General features: G+C 40.4%; 1 protein-coding gene across 1 annotated transcript in view; it reads left to right on the top strand.

Annotated features, from left to right (window-relative positions):
- The window catches only part of DNAH10 (dynein axonemal heavy chain 10), a 5879077-nt gene that overhangs the window by 4507222 nt on the left and 1355683 nt on the right, over positions 1 to 16172 (top strand). The window contains exon 64 of the mRNA XM_044069759.1: positions 10023 to 10302. Within this exon, the coding sequence (XP_043925694.1) occupies positions 10023 to 10302 (280 nt within the window). The remainder of the gene's footprint in view (positions 1 to 10022; positions 10303 to 16172) is intronic.

Genomic DNA, 16172 nt, shown 5'->3' with positions numbered 1-16172 from the left:
ATTAATGATTGGCAGTGGATATTTACAGTACCGAGTTGCCAGCCTGACGCCCAACCTTCAAAGAAGGCACACCCATTCGCGCACGCACCTACCTGCATGTCTTTAAACTCACTTGACCACAGGGAGGACATGCAGACTCCACACAGAAGGTGCTCCAACCATGAATGAAGCGGGAGAACTCCTTGCTGTGAGGTGACAACGCTAACCACTGCACCACCACGGCCCATATTTTTTTTAAATATACTTTTTATTGCTTTTGTTATTTAGCCAAAATACTCAAACATTTCAACAAAAAAAAAATGAGAATACAATTTTCTACAATAATCGCATAAAGACATGCAGAAAAAAATAATAATGTTATGTTGTCCCATCTCACCTTCATTCTTGCTTGTTGGGTTCGGAGCCGAAGCTGTGCTTCGACTCGGCCTATACTAAAGCTCAAGAGCTTCTACTGGCTCGAGGCTGAGTCCTATCTCATGGTGCTTAGCAGCTGTTCCCCAGATCTCGTTTGCCACTTGAAGCTTTGGGATTGTCTTCACTGGCTCAGGCTTGTAAAATTTTATATTTTTATATATTTCTAATAGTTACTTTCTAATAATTATCTGTTTGACTTAATAGTTCTATCGTAATAGCCTTGCACTATTTTTGGCTCCCTAAACCTTATATTTTTACCTTTGCAAAAAAAAAAATATAGCCAGCATGTCTAAGGAACCAGCTAAAGAACATAAGTCAGGATTCAAAAAATGTGATGTCTGCACTCAAAAAATGTCCATTACTAACAGACACACTAGTTGTGTGTACTGTCTGGGACCACTCCATCTTCAAGACTCCTGCTCCATCTGCCATAGTTTTAGTGCCAGGGTCTTGTAGGAGAGGAGGAATAAGCTTATATTGAGAGGCTTATTAAAAGTGGATGAAGGAAATCAGACTAAAAAATTGGACACGGCCAAAAGGTCTGCTTCATCAGCTCCGGTGTCTGAGCCAACAAGCAGCAGCAAACTTGATACTTCTTTGGCTCCGAAAGTTATCGGACCCAAGAAACATGGTTCTTCCTCAGTTCCATCTGTTTCATCGGAACCGTTGCGGAGCCGGAAAAAGAGCTGGTCACCGCTTTTAGAGCCTGTTCGCTTGGTGCCAGTATCTCCATTACTACAGTCGATGGCAGTTAGCCACAAGTTTTCCAGTCATTCCTCTAGATACTCCAGGCTATCGGATGATGACATGGAGCGGGTAGTGAAGAGGTTGCTTCAGACCCGGGTCCTAGTAGAAATTCTCTCAAACCCAGCCCATCATATCTTGGAACCGACAACGGTACCCCCAACTATGCCAATTAATCCTCCAACTCGAACAAGTTTGGAGTCAGAGATTATGGAAGTCATTGCGTTGGACCCGAAAAAGCCAGAAATCACTACTGGTATCTCAGCTCTGACGTCTGCTCCAGTTTCCTCGATGCTTTCATCCATCAAGGGACCTGGGAGCCGACACTCCTTGGTCGGCTCGGGGGGGGGGGGGGAGTCGAGTTGGAACCTTGTCGGAATTGGCTCTCCCACGCGGCGCCTCAGCTCAGGTGAGTTCAGCTCCCACATCTGCCTCGGAGCCACCTTCCTTGGTGCCACAGAGATCTCCCGGCCTCTCAGGACCGGAGTTTTTTTCGGCCCAGGACCGCAGTCCCTTTGAAGTGATGAGTGTGTTTTCAATTGAGTCTGTTCCACCTTCAGCTCCAGCCTCTCTTCTCCCTAAGGGATCAGTGTCCACTTCTCAATTACCCCTCCATCACAAACAGAGTAGAGAGCCAGTGCCCCAGGAAGCCATAATGGGTGGATTCTCCTCTTCCGATACCATCCCCAGAGCATCCCTCTGAGGAGGCCCCTCAGAAGAGACAGTGTAAGAGGAAGCACGTAGACTCCCCTGAGTGTGTCAGTTATGATACTGACTTAGAGGATTCAGACGGGTTCTCACAGTCTTCCTCCAAGGATGTCTCCTTTTCAGACATCCTGGAGATCCTTAAGCAGAGGGGGGTCTGGAAGTCCCTTTCCCCTTGTGAAGATGAGTCGATATACCTCGAGGCATTTGGCTTTCACCCCTGCACCTCTTGGGTGTCTCCACCTTTCAACCCACTCCTGGGTTTGGTGAGTCGAAAGGTGTGGGACTCTCCAGACTCAGTGGATCTCGTTCCACAGAGGCCTAATAAGTTCATTACAGCCCCAGAAGATAGGCAGTATTTAACAAAAGGGGTTCCTGTAGATGCGATGGTGGTGGCAGTGGCCCTAAAAAAAGAGTTAGCTGAAACTTCTGTATCTGTTCATCCACTGAAGAAGGATTCTCATATGATGGACAGATGTTGGAAGTGTATGTTCTCCTCAGTGGCCTTTACCTTACAGTCGCTGAATTATTTGTCGCATTTCACGCGACTTCAGAGGGATGTCCTAAAAGAGCTAGGAGATACCCTGCAAGGTGCTACAGTCCAGGACTTATCTGATAAGGTTAATTCCCAGCTTGCAACCTTAACCTCCATATCTAACTCCTCCACGTGCCTCATATCTTATGCAGCCGATGGAGCGAGTAGGGCAGCAGGCACAGGAATAGCTCTTCGTAGACATTCCTGGATGCGCCTTTGTGAGTTTGCCAAATCCTTCTGTTCTTCCTTTATTGACACTCCCTTTGATGGCTCATCATTGTTCGTGCCAAAAGTGAAAATATTTTCACCAGGAGCCAACAAGATGGTAAGACACTGTCTGCCGTTGGAGTCTTTTTTCCACCCCTACCAGACCTTATCCTAAAGGTCAAAAGAGTGGAAAATGGTTCCGCAAGTCCAAAGGAGCCTTATCTGACACTCGTGGTGATCCTTCCCCCAGAGGCAGAGGGGGAAATAACGGAAGATGCCATCCACATGGCAGAGGTGGTCCACAAAACCAGGGTGACAGAGATGCATTCTCTGGTAGGCCCCTCCAATGCTCTTGAAAGGAGGCCCACCTGTCCACCTCTGGAGGCAGTTGGGGGGAGAATATCACTGTACCCAGAAGCCTGGCTAAATTTGACTCAAGACAAATGGATATAGTCCATTATATCCAAGAGGATACAACATTCCCTTTCAGTGTCCACCAAAGTATATCCCAGACATCCCACCCAGTCAAAGGGATCTAGCAACACTAGAAATCCAAATGTTGCTAGAAAAAAAGAGCCATCCAAGAATTCCCCGCAGACCAACTAGGGTCCGGAATTTACTCAAGGTTCTTTTTAGTTCCAAAAAAGACAGGGGACTGGAGACCCATATTGGATCTCAGCAGACTAAACAAGTCGGTAAAAAGTCAAAGTTCCAGATGGTAAAACTGCAGTCTATACTCCCATTTCTGGGAAAAGACAATTGGATGTGCTCATTAGATCTTCAGGATGCATACTACCACATAAAGATGGACAGGTGAGCAAGAAGATTTCTACGCTTCTGGCTGGGAGCCAGTCATTACCAGTTCAGAGCTCTGCTCTTTGGACTCACCACAGCCCCCAGTGTGTTTACCAAATGCATGGCAGTAGTCACGGCTCATCTGAGACGTCAGGGATTCCAGGTGTTTCCATACTTAGATGACTGGCTTCTAACTGCCACCACCAAGCAGCTACTGATCAAAGCAAGAGACTACACCATCCATCTCTTCTCAAAACTAGGCATTACTATAAATGCTGAAAATTCTGCCTTGTTGCCATCTCAGCATATTACATTCATTAGTGCCAATTTTAAACACAAATGACATGTTGGCAAAGCTACCTTACATTATGCAGCCAAGTGATTATCTTACTCACCAAGAACAGAATACAGGCAAGATTTATCCTAAAAGTCCTAGGCTCAATGGCAACAACAATAACACTACTTCACATGGCATGACTTCACATGAGAATATTCCAGTGGCTACTGTTCGCCCAATGTTCCATGCAGGACTTACCCATGTCTTACGAAATCCTCATAACACACTCCTGCAAGAAGGACCTACTTTGGTGGGCTAGTCCACTCAAGTAACAGTGGGAGGACCGTTTGTACTTCCCCAACCTATCGTACAGTAACCACGGACGCGGCCCAGATAGGGTAGGGGGGGCATTATCTGGGACAGACAGTCCAAGGGATATGGCAAGATCACAAGTACCATTTGCATATCAATGTCCTAGAGATGAGGGTGGTGCTTCTCGCATTCCAAGCATTTCAGGACTCTCTTCTCACAGGGGACTATTGCAGTTCAGACAGACAATATGTCAGGGTTTACCTTCATAAGTGCGTCATGCACTCGTGTGACTCCACTTTGTGCGAAGGGAGGTTTGCAAAGTTGCAAAACCTTGACAAAAAATTGTCCGAATGTGCAATGGGCAAATGCACATTAGCATTCGTTCATGGCAGATTCAATTTTGTGGGTGTGGATTGCACTATAGCGGGGATTGGGAAATGATCCCATTCTCCACTGTAGTGCAATCTCGGATTTGGTATATTAAAATAGGGGGTGTGTGAGGATGGAGGCCCCCACATGGGGGGGTGCAGGGGGGCTTGCCCCCCTGCATTATAATGTGTCTTCGACATTTTAGTTTGAAAGTCAGCGAATCAGCTGTTCGATTTGCTGACTTTCGAACTTCTGAGAATATCGAAGTTTGAATTTCATGCATTTGGTTCATCCAAATGCACGATCGATATTGTCCGTTACGATAATATGAAGTTAAACCTATGTCAGTGGTATGGTACATCAACAAACAGGGGGGAACCAGATCCTACCCTCTATGTCGAGAGGCCCAGAGAGTGTTGCAATGGGTGATATCTTCTCAACACTTTCTGACAGCAATGCATATCCCAGGGAAATCCAGCGTTATAGCAGACAGGCTAAGCAGGGCGTTTCACATGCCTCATGAGTGGTCTCTCAATCAGAAAGTTGTGAATCAAATTTTTTGCAAATGGGGCCAGCCTTGCTGCGACCTTTTTGCCACCCCCTTCAATACCAAATGCAGCAACTACTTTGCCCTAATCCCCCCCCCCCCCGGGAGAGTCACTGAGGGATGCACTGGTTCACAATTGGCTCCTGGGTCTTATTTATGCCCTTCCCCCGTTTCCCTTGATTCCAAAGGTTATCCAGAAAGCAAAGTTGTTGAGTCGCAGCTTAATTCTCATTGCGCCATACTGGCGTTGTCAGATTTGGTTCCCTTTTTTTTGGCCCTGCCTTCAGGAGGACCCATGGATCTTGGACCCAGTGCCGGATCTTCTGACACATTAGTCAGGAATGCTCCATCCTGCCCTCCACACCCTTAATCTGACAGACTGGCTGCTCCACTTCTGATTTTAGCCAGGATTCCGGAATTGTCCCCTACATTTCATCACATTCTAGTTTCATCGCACAAGCAGATGACTAGGAAACTCTTTGCAAGCAAATGGAAGAGGTTCTCTTGTTGGGCTCCCAAAAGACTTATAGATCCTTTCACAGAATCTATACCTGCAATTCTGGAATTTCTAACAGAAACTTTTAATCAAGGAGCAGCGGCAGCCACTATTCGAGTTCATTTAGCTGCTGTTTCTAATTATCATGTGGGAGAATCAGGATCTAGTCTAATGTCCCATAGACTATGCAAAGTCTTCCTCAAGGGTACTTTTCTCTTAAGACCTCCCTTCAGAGAACTTCCTCCTCCTTGGGACCTCAATCTAGTTTTATCATCTTTGATCCTGCCTCCTTTCGAGTCAGCATCATCTTGTTCATTTACATTTTTATCTTGGAAAACACTCTTTCTGACAACAATTACTTAAGCCAGGAGAGTATCAGAGTTACAAGCCTTGTCTATCCATCCACCTTATTTGATCTTCCACAAAGATAGAGTTTCCCTCAGAACAAGTACTTCCTTCTTGCTGAAAGTTTGTTCTCAAGTGAATTTAAACCAAAATAAAGAATTACCAGTGTTTTTTCCTAACTGTGACAAGAAGGCAGAGTATAAACTCCACCAACTGGATGTGCATAGACAGTTGCACTTTTACTTGCATAGGACCAAAGAATTCAGAAAGTCAGACCAATTGTTTGTCTCCTATTCAGAAAATAAAAAAGGTTTGGTGATCTCAAAAGTTACCTTGTCCAAATGGCTTACTGAGACCATCACATATGTCTATGATTCCCACAATAATGAAATACCAGGAAAAATCAAAGGGCATTCAACTAGAGTGGTATCTACCTCCATTGCCTTTCAATTCAGACTTCCATTGGATTCAATTTGTACTGCTGCTACATGGGTTAATCCTCATACATTTATTACTCATTACAAAGTAGATATGGCCTCCCAGAACAGGGCATCCTTTGGTTCCACTGTCCTGAAGAGTTTATTCCCTTGAGCCACCCAAGAAGTAGGTGTTGAGGACTCTGTCCCAGCCAGCAAGAATGAAGGCGAGATGGGACAACATAACATAAAGAAGTTATGTACTCATCTGTCTTCAGTCTTGTGTCCCTCCCAGCCATCTCCCTCCAGGAGGATCTAGAGGAAAATTCTCAGAAATTGGCAGATAAGGTCTGATTCCTTTCTTGCCCTTTCTTGTTAATTTTTATAACATGTTCCAGATATTATCTTTTTGAATATTGAATATATCATATGAACCTTTATTCCTCAAACCACATCTGGGAAACAGCCGATAAGCATCATGGGATAAGACTCAGCCTCGAGCCAGTAGAAGCTCTCGAGCTTTAGTATAGGCCGAGTCGGAGCTGAGTTTCAGCTCCGAACCCAACCAGCAATCCTGAAGGCAAGATACTGGACAATAAACATGGAACATTATGGTGAGTACATAACTTCTTTGTTTCACCATTACTGAGGATGCTAAGAAAGAAAAATTACACTCTTGGTTGTGTTAGAAATTATGTAGTACCCCTAATTCAGAAAAAGTAAAGCTATTTTCCACAGTGAAGAAAAGAGAAATAAAAAGCTTGTTTTATATCATCATTTATATATCACTTGAGTTGTATAAGTAGGATAACCTTACTGTTGAAGGGTTGGTAAAACTTTGAACTATGTACAAGTTACACTATTTACATTGTTGGATGCCATCAGTTTAATGCTAATCTTAAAAGCATGTTATTGTTTGAGCAGTATATTTTCTGTGTTTAGTTTATAAAAGTTTGTATGGTCTACCAGAATTGTATTTAAGTGTAGGGATTTTGTTTGCTTGCTAGGATTGTGTCTAGTAGGGAGTTTCAATATGTTTGAAATATGCTCTTTTTTTTTTGTGTGCTTTTTGTAGCTAATTTGTGGGAGGTGATATACTTAATTGCCATGTCTTTAAAGTTTACCCATGAGATTTTGTTGTTATTTACCCAATTTTTAGTTATATAAAATTTAAGTAGGGCACACAATGTAATTAAAATATATTTACGAATTCCATTGATTGAACTAGGGATTATATGTAGAATCATTGTTTCCCAGGAAATTGTGGTTTTCTCATACCCAATTTTTTCAAGTTGCACTCTTAGGGAGCACCAAAACCTGAAGATATTCTTGCAGCTCCAAATAATAGAGGATATCGACATTTTCTCAGAAGCAAAGGTGGCACAGTGATTCTTTTTTATAGCCAAATTTTTTAAGGACAGCTGGAGTATAATATGCATTGTTGTTAATCACTATTTGTGTGTAAATTAGGTTTTTGAAAGGTGTTAATTTTAAAGTGTTATTAATAACTTCTTGTTTTGTGCTGTTGTGATAGTTTTATTAATGTTTTCCCAGTATTTTGAGTATAATAATGCAGATTGGTGTTTAATCTCACTTATTCATTTATAAGACTTTGAGATCATTTGCTCCTTAGCAGCTAGTGATTTGATTATATTTTGGGTTGTATCTATATTTTGTATATCTGTTTCGTAGTTAGGATATTTCATCTTAACTAGTGATATAATTTGTCTAAGAAGAGGGTTATAACTATCTGGTGTTTTCAGTTGTGATCTTAAGTTTTCAAGCGTTGATTCCTTATTCTGTAAAATATGCCATACCGATAGGTATTTAATTAGTGGGAATGATTTGAGATCAATCATTTTGTTATTTAATTTGATGTTTGGATTCATGTGTATGGGTTGTAACAAACTTAGTGAATTCTGTAGATTGATGGAAGTAAATAAAGACTGGAAAGCAATTATTTTATTTTTGATTACTGGATGTAATTTGTTAAAGAGTTTGTGGTTGGGATTAAGAAAAGGGGTAGCTTTGGGGTTTATATTAAAGGAATGTATTAGATTGGACCATATTTTAACCCATGTTGGGGACCAAATCTTTTTAGCTCTATCATATTCTGATATTTGAATTAACCGGTTTGATTTTATAATAAGGTAGTACAAATTAAAATCTAGGAGTCCCAGTCCTCCTTTTACTTTTGGTATTGTGAGTTTTTAGCAACATATTCTTGTTGTTTTAAGGTGCTATAGGAATTTAGAGAGGGCCTTTTCCATTGATGTGAAAAATTTTTTAGGGATTTTATGACTGATAGAGTTTAGTTGAAATAGTATATTAGGAGGGATATTCATTTTGATGATGGCTGATTTGGACAGGAAGGATAGGTTTATATTTTTCCATCTTGAGATGTTCTGTTTGATTTTTTCCCGTGTTTTTTGGATATTTGATTTGTACATTTCTGTGTAGGTATGTCATTGCGTCCCATATTAAACTATACAGTCACAAATCGTTTTGTGCAGGACTGATAACTGAAAGTTATGCAGAAGGTGCACTCTTAAATAATGCAGAAATGGCTATAGGTACATGGGTCTGATAATTTTTTACTACTGTGTTACAGCTTAGAATCACAGATGTGTGGCAACCACAAAATCCACTGCAGAATAGAAAATACCTTTGATGTACACATTCCTTTATAAGTGAATGTTAATTTCTCTAGGTCTGTACCCCATGTCAAAAGCAGGAAATTTCAATGAGTAAATCCCTTAATAATACAATAATAGTAATGATAATAATAATAATAATAATAATAATAATAATAATAATAATAATAATAATAATAATAATAATAATAATCATGTGCATACTGACACTTATGCTAGTGGCCAGCACTTGCAAGCAGACTGGGCCAGGTACTCATCATAATTACAGTAACACTAAAATGACACTTGTTGGTGAAATGCCAGAAGGGCTGGCATCATACTGTGGCAAGGAATGGCACAAGGTAAAGAATATCATATGTTTATTGTTGTAGTGAGTGCCTCATACAGCTGTACTTAGGCATCCCTACCCTTTAATGACGGTAATTCTAATGTCATTGTTACATTTCTTTGATGGTACTATTTCTCAAGAGTGTTTTCCATTGCAGTTCAGGTAGTGCAGCATCATTTTGTTAGCAGGGCTGCTGTTCACTGCGGTGGGAATTTCCTCCTTTCCCCACTGTTTTGCAAGTATGGAGATTGTTTATATAACTAAGGAAGTGTGGGTGCTGGAGGAGTCCCTCCACATTCAAAAGCTGTCTGTTTTTATGACTGTTGCAGCAGTATATTGGATTAACTGAGTTCTCACGCTGTTGCACTTGAGGAATTGCTTCTTAATTGTTTGTGGCTCAGTCAGTATTTCATGATGAGTGCTTCATATTGGTGTACTTTCCTTATTGTTATCTAGGTTTTAGTATTAAAGCATTAATGCTAACTGATCAATTACTGCTGTGTGGATTCTTAGTGACCTCAGCTTTCCTTTTCTTCATTTTGAGTGGAATGCACTGTATTTAGTTATGGGGACGTTTGCTCTGAAATTAACAAAAAATAAATAATGGTAAGTATCAATAAATGCATATTCTCTTGCAAAATAGCTTCAGTGTGTTTGAGTAGAGCATTGCGCTGGTAACAGTCGACTCAGTTAAAATATAAAAAGGTACCTAGACGTACATTGCAAACATTTGTGTAGATACACAAAGTCAATGTATTTTTTTTAATGTTTGCTTTAGAATATGCAGTAGAGGGAATCTAGCTGAAAATAATACATTACTTATGAAGCATATGCCATTTACACCTTTTGTAAAAATAATATGTTATCTTTCTCCTTAGGTCTCCTCATTTAATGATCCTGATTTTCTGAAACAGTTGGAAATGGCCATCAAATATGGCTTCCCTTTCTTATTCCAAGATGTTGATGAATACATAGATCCAGTAATTGACAATGTATTGGAAAAGAACATAAAGGGTGCCCAGGGAAGGCAGTGTATCATTCTGGGAGACAAAGAAGTTGATTATGACCCAAACTTCAAGCTCTACCTTAATACCAAATTAGCAAATCCTAAGTACTCACCTTCCGTTTTTGGAAAAGCCATGGTTATCAACTATACAGGTAAAAAGCTGTGTTTGTTACTATAGCTGCATCACCTTTTAATTCTAGTTTGCAATATCTCATTAACACCTATGTGGTATGGAATATCACACCTCTAGCTGCATACATCCTTATATCTAGAGCATTTTCAGAAAAATCAACATAAGAAGCATAAGATAAACAAATGTAAGTATTTTGTGAGCAATAAAAGCTAATAAGACTGCACAAATAGCAATTTTATCAGTAGGGAGTATTCTTTACACTGATAATAGTACATTCATAGTCTTTCCATAAATATTATAATATATTACAATGCACAGAACTCCAAAATTATATTTTTTTGCTAAAATTCACAAATAAATTATCATATCTGGGAAACTCTGCAACCTAGACATATAGTGTTACAGCACTTTTGTTCATCAGACATAAGCTTTTACGTGACAGCAAGAAATTCCTCTCCAAGTGTATGTTTTTTAAGATATTTACAGAAGGAAGAAAACGTGCGCTTAATTCTGTAATTAGCAATATAAGTATCTCTCAAGACGTACGACTTGTAGTTTAGGTATCAAGGATGGCTTTCTTCAGCAACATCTAAGGTTTCACTTGATGTCATCAGCAACATCTAAGGTTTCACTTGATGTCATGTGATACATATCCAGAAGCATGGTGGCATTTCATAATTACTAACAAATAAGTAGCAATATCTCAAGTATACTGAGATGTAAATGTACATTGACAATTAACTTTCCTGTCTCCCACCAGGGCAATTACATCACATATGATTTCATTATCTAGAATGGGCTCTCAGTTATACAAATATGAACATAAATCTGAAAATATGAATAATAAGTAGAAAACAGTGATTTATTTCAATACTGCAGGACAACCTAGATTATCAGTATTGATGCATTTTGTTAATTATTATTTGCCCTTTCTGATATTACCTATTATTAACTGGTAAGTCACTTAGTTAAAAAAGCACCACCCAAAAATGTCAGGATGCCATAAGGAGCTATGAGTGGAAGGATGCAAGAAAAGCACTTAAGTGTGAATGAGATATGTTAACCACAGCCTAACTTAAAAATTAATACATTCAGTGATCAGTCAGTAAATTACATCTCACAAAACTGCAATTTACTGAATATCATGTATTGAATCCAGAATAAATGGAACTGACAAATTGTTTCACTGTTTTCTGTGACCCAGGTGCTCATGGTTTAAATAAGGCATTGAGGACAAAGCCCTAAACATACTACTGAAGATGACTGTTTTCAGGTGATGCAGCATCAATGCATTATTTATGGATTTATGGCAAGAGTTAATTCTGAAAAATTTTGTTCAGTGAATGAAGCCATATTCTTTGTCAAACTCATTGAACAAGACTGTATCCTGGTAAGGGTCAAAGAAAACTTGATAATCAATCAGATTTGTACAGTTGCTGATGTTCTTTCAGCAATAGAAAATAGTAGTACTTAAATGTACATACATATCTGACTTTTGATAACCAAACTCAGTTTGAAAAGAAGGTATCTAGTGCTCCTGACGTTCTTTGGAACTACTTGTAGAAGTACATAGAATACACCTGATCATTATTGCAGTGGGTAGTGTCAGTGTGGCAGCAATGCTACTTTGAATACCAACATGCTTTGGGATATAATCTGTATTTTGTAAGAATTTGAAGGCATTAACTGAAACTTGTTAATATTTATATCTTAAGCAGTAGAAACAGGGAGATACATTATTAGGATTTCCACTCCTGAGACCTCATTCTGCCCTGTAGATACTGACAGGTGTTAATGGTATGGCTTATGTTGGTTAGCTGTGAGGCTTGTCCCTTCAATGTGTAATAAATTACAGCTAAGCATATATATATATATATATATATATATATATATATATATATATATATATATATACACACACACACACACACACACACACACACATATATATATATATATATATATATATATATATATATACATACATACATACATATAGCTATATTTTTTTTCAGAAAAAATGTTATTTTTAATGAAGATAGTAGTATAACATGCAGTTATATGTTAGGTACAGGGATAAGTTAATTGTTTTAATTGTTAAGGTCAACCATTTCTGCTGAGTTAACTTTTTTTTTTCATTCCTCAGTTGATGTGTGCATTCTCTATCCACTGTATCCTACTCATTGTTGTGGGAAAGCCAGAGTCTATCACCTATAAGCAATAGATGCAAAGCATGGAACCAGTCTTGAACAGGATGCTTGTCCAGTATGGATGAACACACTCATAAGTACACAACACTGACACCTACAAGCAGTTTGAAGTATCTCCAGATGTTCTTCTATTTCACTGTTGCAGTTTTTCTTACAGTAGGGATCCCGGCCAAGGGTAGCCTAACTTCCAGCTAGTATACCAAAGCCTTAGGTTGTAATAGGGACATTGTACGTCACACGTATACTTCCTCCACTTGCCATAGGGCATAAAAGTGACATACAGACGTTCCATCCTCTGAACTTCTTTGCCGCCATTCCAAATGCATCTTCGACTTTTATTCTGAATGTTCATTTGTCTGCTGGTTGCCAAGCCATTTTTCAGATAAGTGCCCCTTTGGGGATTTTCTTCTTGTCATCTTTTACTTGTGGTTATTGGTTTCATGCCATCCAGCTAGGGAAAATGTCAGTGTGGGAGTCAAATTCCCCACAAGGACCGTCATGAGCAGTGTTTGTTTTGCTTACGTGCTTCTCACTGCCGTACATCTTGCCCTTTTTGTCAGATGTTTGTTTCAAAGACCTTGCATAGTTGTCTCTCCTCTTTAGCCATTAATCTTGAGAATGAACATTTTAAATTATTGTCTCAGGTACTATGGCAGAATCATCCCGGCCTGAAGAAGACCAAGAAATCTCTGTCAAATTCTTCAGCTGTACCACCTCCACAAGACGTCTCTCTTAAGGCTGGTGAACGTCAGGAAGATCGCCCATTTTTTCAATCAGATTCCTCTGCTGCGACCATCTCAGAGGCTGGCATGGATCCGGCTTCTCTCATGTCTCTGGAGGTATTGTGGATGTTCATTTTAGATGTTCAGGGGGAATCATGGCTGATTATTTCTGAAGGGCCTAGGGGTGTTCCACAAATCCTTGTTTGGGCAGAGATTCCTGCTACACTTATTGAATGCAAGTAGAGTCTGAGCCTCCTAAGCTCTTTAGGGCTTACGACCCATTGAAAAGCAAACTAAGCACATTTCTCCTACTCCTAAGGACTCTCAGCATGAATGGCAGGATTTCACTCAGACTGTGTTTAAAGCTCTTATGGCTTTGAAGCCCCCCCCCCCCGGTTTCTGTTTCTGTTCCCCCTTGGTCTTCTACTCCTCTTAAGTGATCTAGGGAGCAGGTTTTGTCTGATGAGGATGTTGATTCTGATGAAGAATCCCTGACTTATTCTTCTCAGATTCCTTCTCCTTTTGACTGTGGTTCTGAGGAAGAGGACTCTCATTCACTGTCTTTCAGCTTTTCCCGGTTAGGGGTCGCCACAGCGGAACTCCGGGCCGCTAATGATTAGTAGTTGATTTTTACGTGCTGAGTTACCAGCCCTGATGCACAACCTTCAACGAAAGTATGCCCATTCATGCATGTCTCCATGCAGAAGACGCTCTAGCTGAGAATCGAACCGGACAGCGTCTTACTGTGAGGCGACAACGCTACCACAGCACGGACTCTATTAGTCTTAATTCACTCTTTGAGGAAATTTCCTTTAGAAATACAGTTTCCTGTATGATGGAGTTTTTTTAAATGGGACTGTACTCGGGTCTCAGATTTCCAAGAGAGGTACTATCAGCTTCTTCAAATGGAGTCTTCCAAGCCCTTTGCTGTCCCTTCTGTTCTTGCTGCTTTGTTGAACACATTTTCTTCAGCTTTCCAAACCTGTGATTCTCAGCCCTCTGCTCCAAAAAAAAAAAGATATGTTTTATAAGGTGCCTGATGATTGCAAGTTCCTTTATGAGTGTCCCTCTGCTGACTCTTTTGTTATTTCTGTTTCTTCCCATAAGCCATCTAAGCCTTTGCCTTCTACAAGCTGCTCCCCTCTGAAAAGGATAGCAGAACCATGGAGAGACTGGGGTGAAAAAGAGTATACTGCTGCTACCCTGGCCTCTTGGTCTGTAAATTATCAGACACAAATGACCAGGTATGTTTTGGCTCTTCTGTCTCAGGATTTTCAGGTTATTTCAAGCCTGTCTGATTCTGAGAGGAAGAATTCTGCTCTTTCTTTGTTAGGGTCGTCTTCTCAAGTAGCTCGCAATTCCATTAAATGCAGTTGTGTTGCTGCTGACACCTCTTCTAATGCTGCAGCCTTTGGTTCTGTATTGAGAAGGTATTCCTGGCTCCACCTTCAGCCTTTGCCTTTTGATATTAAGGCCAAGCTGAAGGATGCTCCTCTAAGTAATAAAATTCACGTTGGTTCTTGCAGCTGCTGAGCTTTTTAAGCCTTTTTAGGAGAAGGGTAAGGCTATGCAGGAATTGAAACATATTTTGTTTTCCCATTCCCAAATTTTAAAGGAACTATCCTAATAAACCTGCCTTCATCTACAGGCAGTCTCACCCTCCTCCCAAGGATAAAAAGGGTGGTAGGAAGGCTAGTCATGCTAAATCTACTCAAACTCCTGCAGCTCAGAATCCTCCTTTCCAAGACAAGCCAGGTTCTGTCTGATTATCTTTTTCCCCACTCCTCAGTCTCATTCTTCTTTCTGTTTATCTTTCACTGTCTTTTCCAAATTGATTAATGATCACTCAAGATTCTTGGGTTTTATCCATCATTTGTCAGGGGTATTGCATGGTTTAGTAATACCTTCCTCTCCTTTTTGAGCATTCCTCAACCTCCTTAGGAACAGCTGTCCTTTTTTTCTACATATTCTTTGGAGCCAGTTCTTCAAGCAGTTCTGGCTCCTCAAAAAGGAAAGATTTTACTCCAAAATACTTCTGGCTCCCAGGAAAGGAGGCACCTGGAGACCCATTCTGGATCAATCTCTCAGCTCAACACCTTTTTGAAGGTTCCCTCCTTTCAAATGTTTTCCCTTCACACCTTGTTTCTTCTTCTACTTCCTCAGGCTTTCCTAGTTTCTCTAGATCTCAAGGATACCTATCTCCATGTCCCTATTCATCCCATTTTCAGGAAGTTTTTACATTTGTCTGTTGCTTCCTTGCATTTTCATTTCTTCTTTGCCGTTTGGCCTCTCTACTGCCCCAAGGGTCTTCACCAAATGCCTTGCTCCTGTGATTGCTTTTTGCAGGATGAGGGAAATGCAGATATTTCCTTATCTGGATGACCTGCTCATTCAGGCTTCCTCTCCAGAGATTTTGCTTCAACATCTTCACTGTGCCATTTGTCTCCTGAAAAGCCCAGGGTTTACAGTGAATTTCCAAAAATCATTCCTAACTCCTTCTCAGGATTATGTTTTTCTCATGTGCAGGCTCCAGACTATTCCAATGCTTGCATCCCTGCCTCCTCCCAAGGTTTTAACTCTGATTGTTTTCTTTCAGCCCCTTCTTCCTCTGGTCTACATTACAGCCAGAGAGTATCTAAGGGCTCTTGAGTACATAGCTTCCACCATTCCTATGCTTCCTCTGGCCTAGCTTCATATGAAAAAGCTCCAGTGATTCTTAGTCAGACTGGCTTCAACATTCTCATCCTTTGGATTTTCCAATTCACTTCTTACATGCCTCAAGCTGAAGCTTCAGTGGTGGAGTCATCAGTTGTCCCTAAACCCAGGGCTTCCTTTTCAACCTTCAGTCCCCATTCAAGAACTATCTTCAGATGCCTCAGGGGGTCATCATTCGATCCTCTAAAAGTTCAGGGCCTTTGGTCTCCTCGTCAGAAGAAGGACCATATCAATATCAAAGA

The sequence above is a fragment of the Protopterus annectens genome, chromosome 4.part0 (assembly GCF_019279795.1).
Source record: "Protopterus annectens isolate FY-2018-M chromosome 4.part0, PAN1.0, whole genome shotgun sequence".
NCBI lineage: Eukaryota > Metazoa > Chordata > Ceratodontiformes > Protopteridae > Protopterus > Protopterus annectens.
Note: the sequence above shows the minus strand (reverse complement) of the source record. Positions and strands in the feature narration are given on the sequence as shown.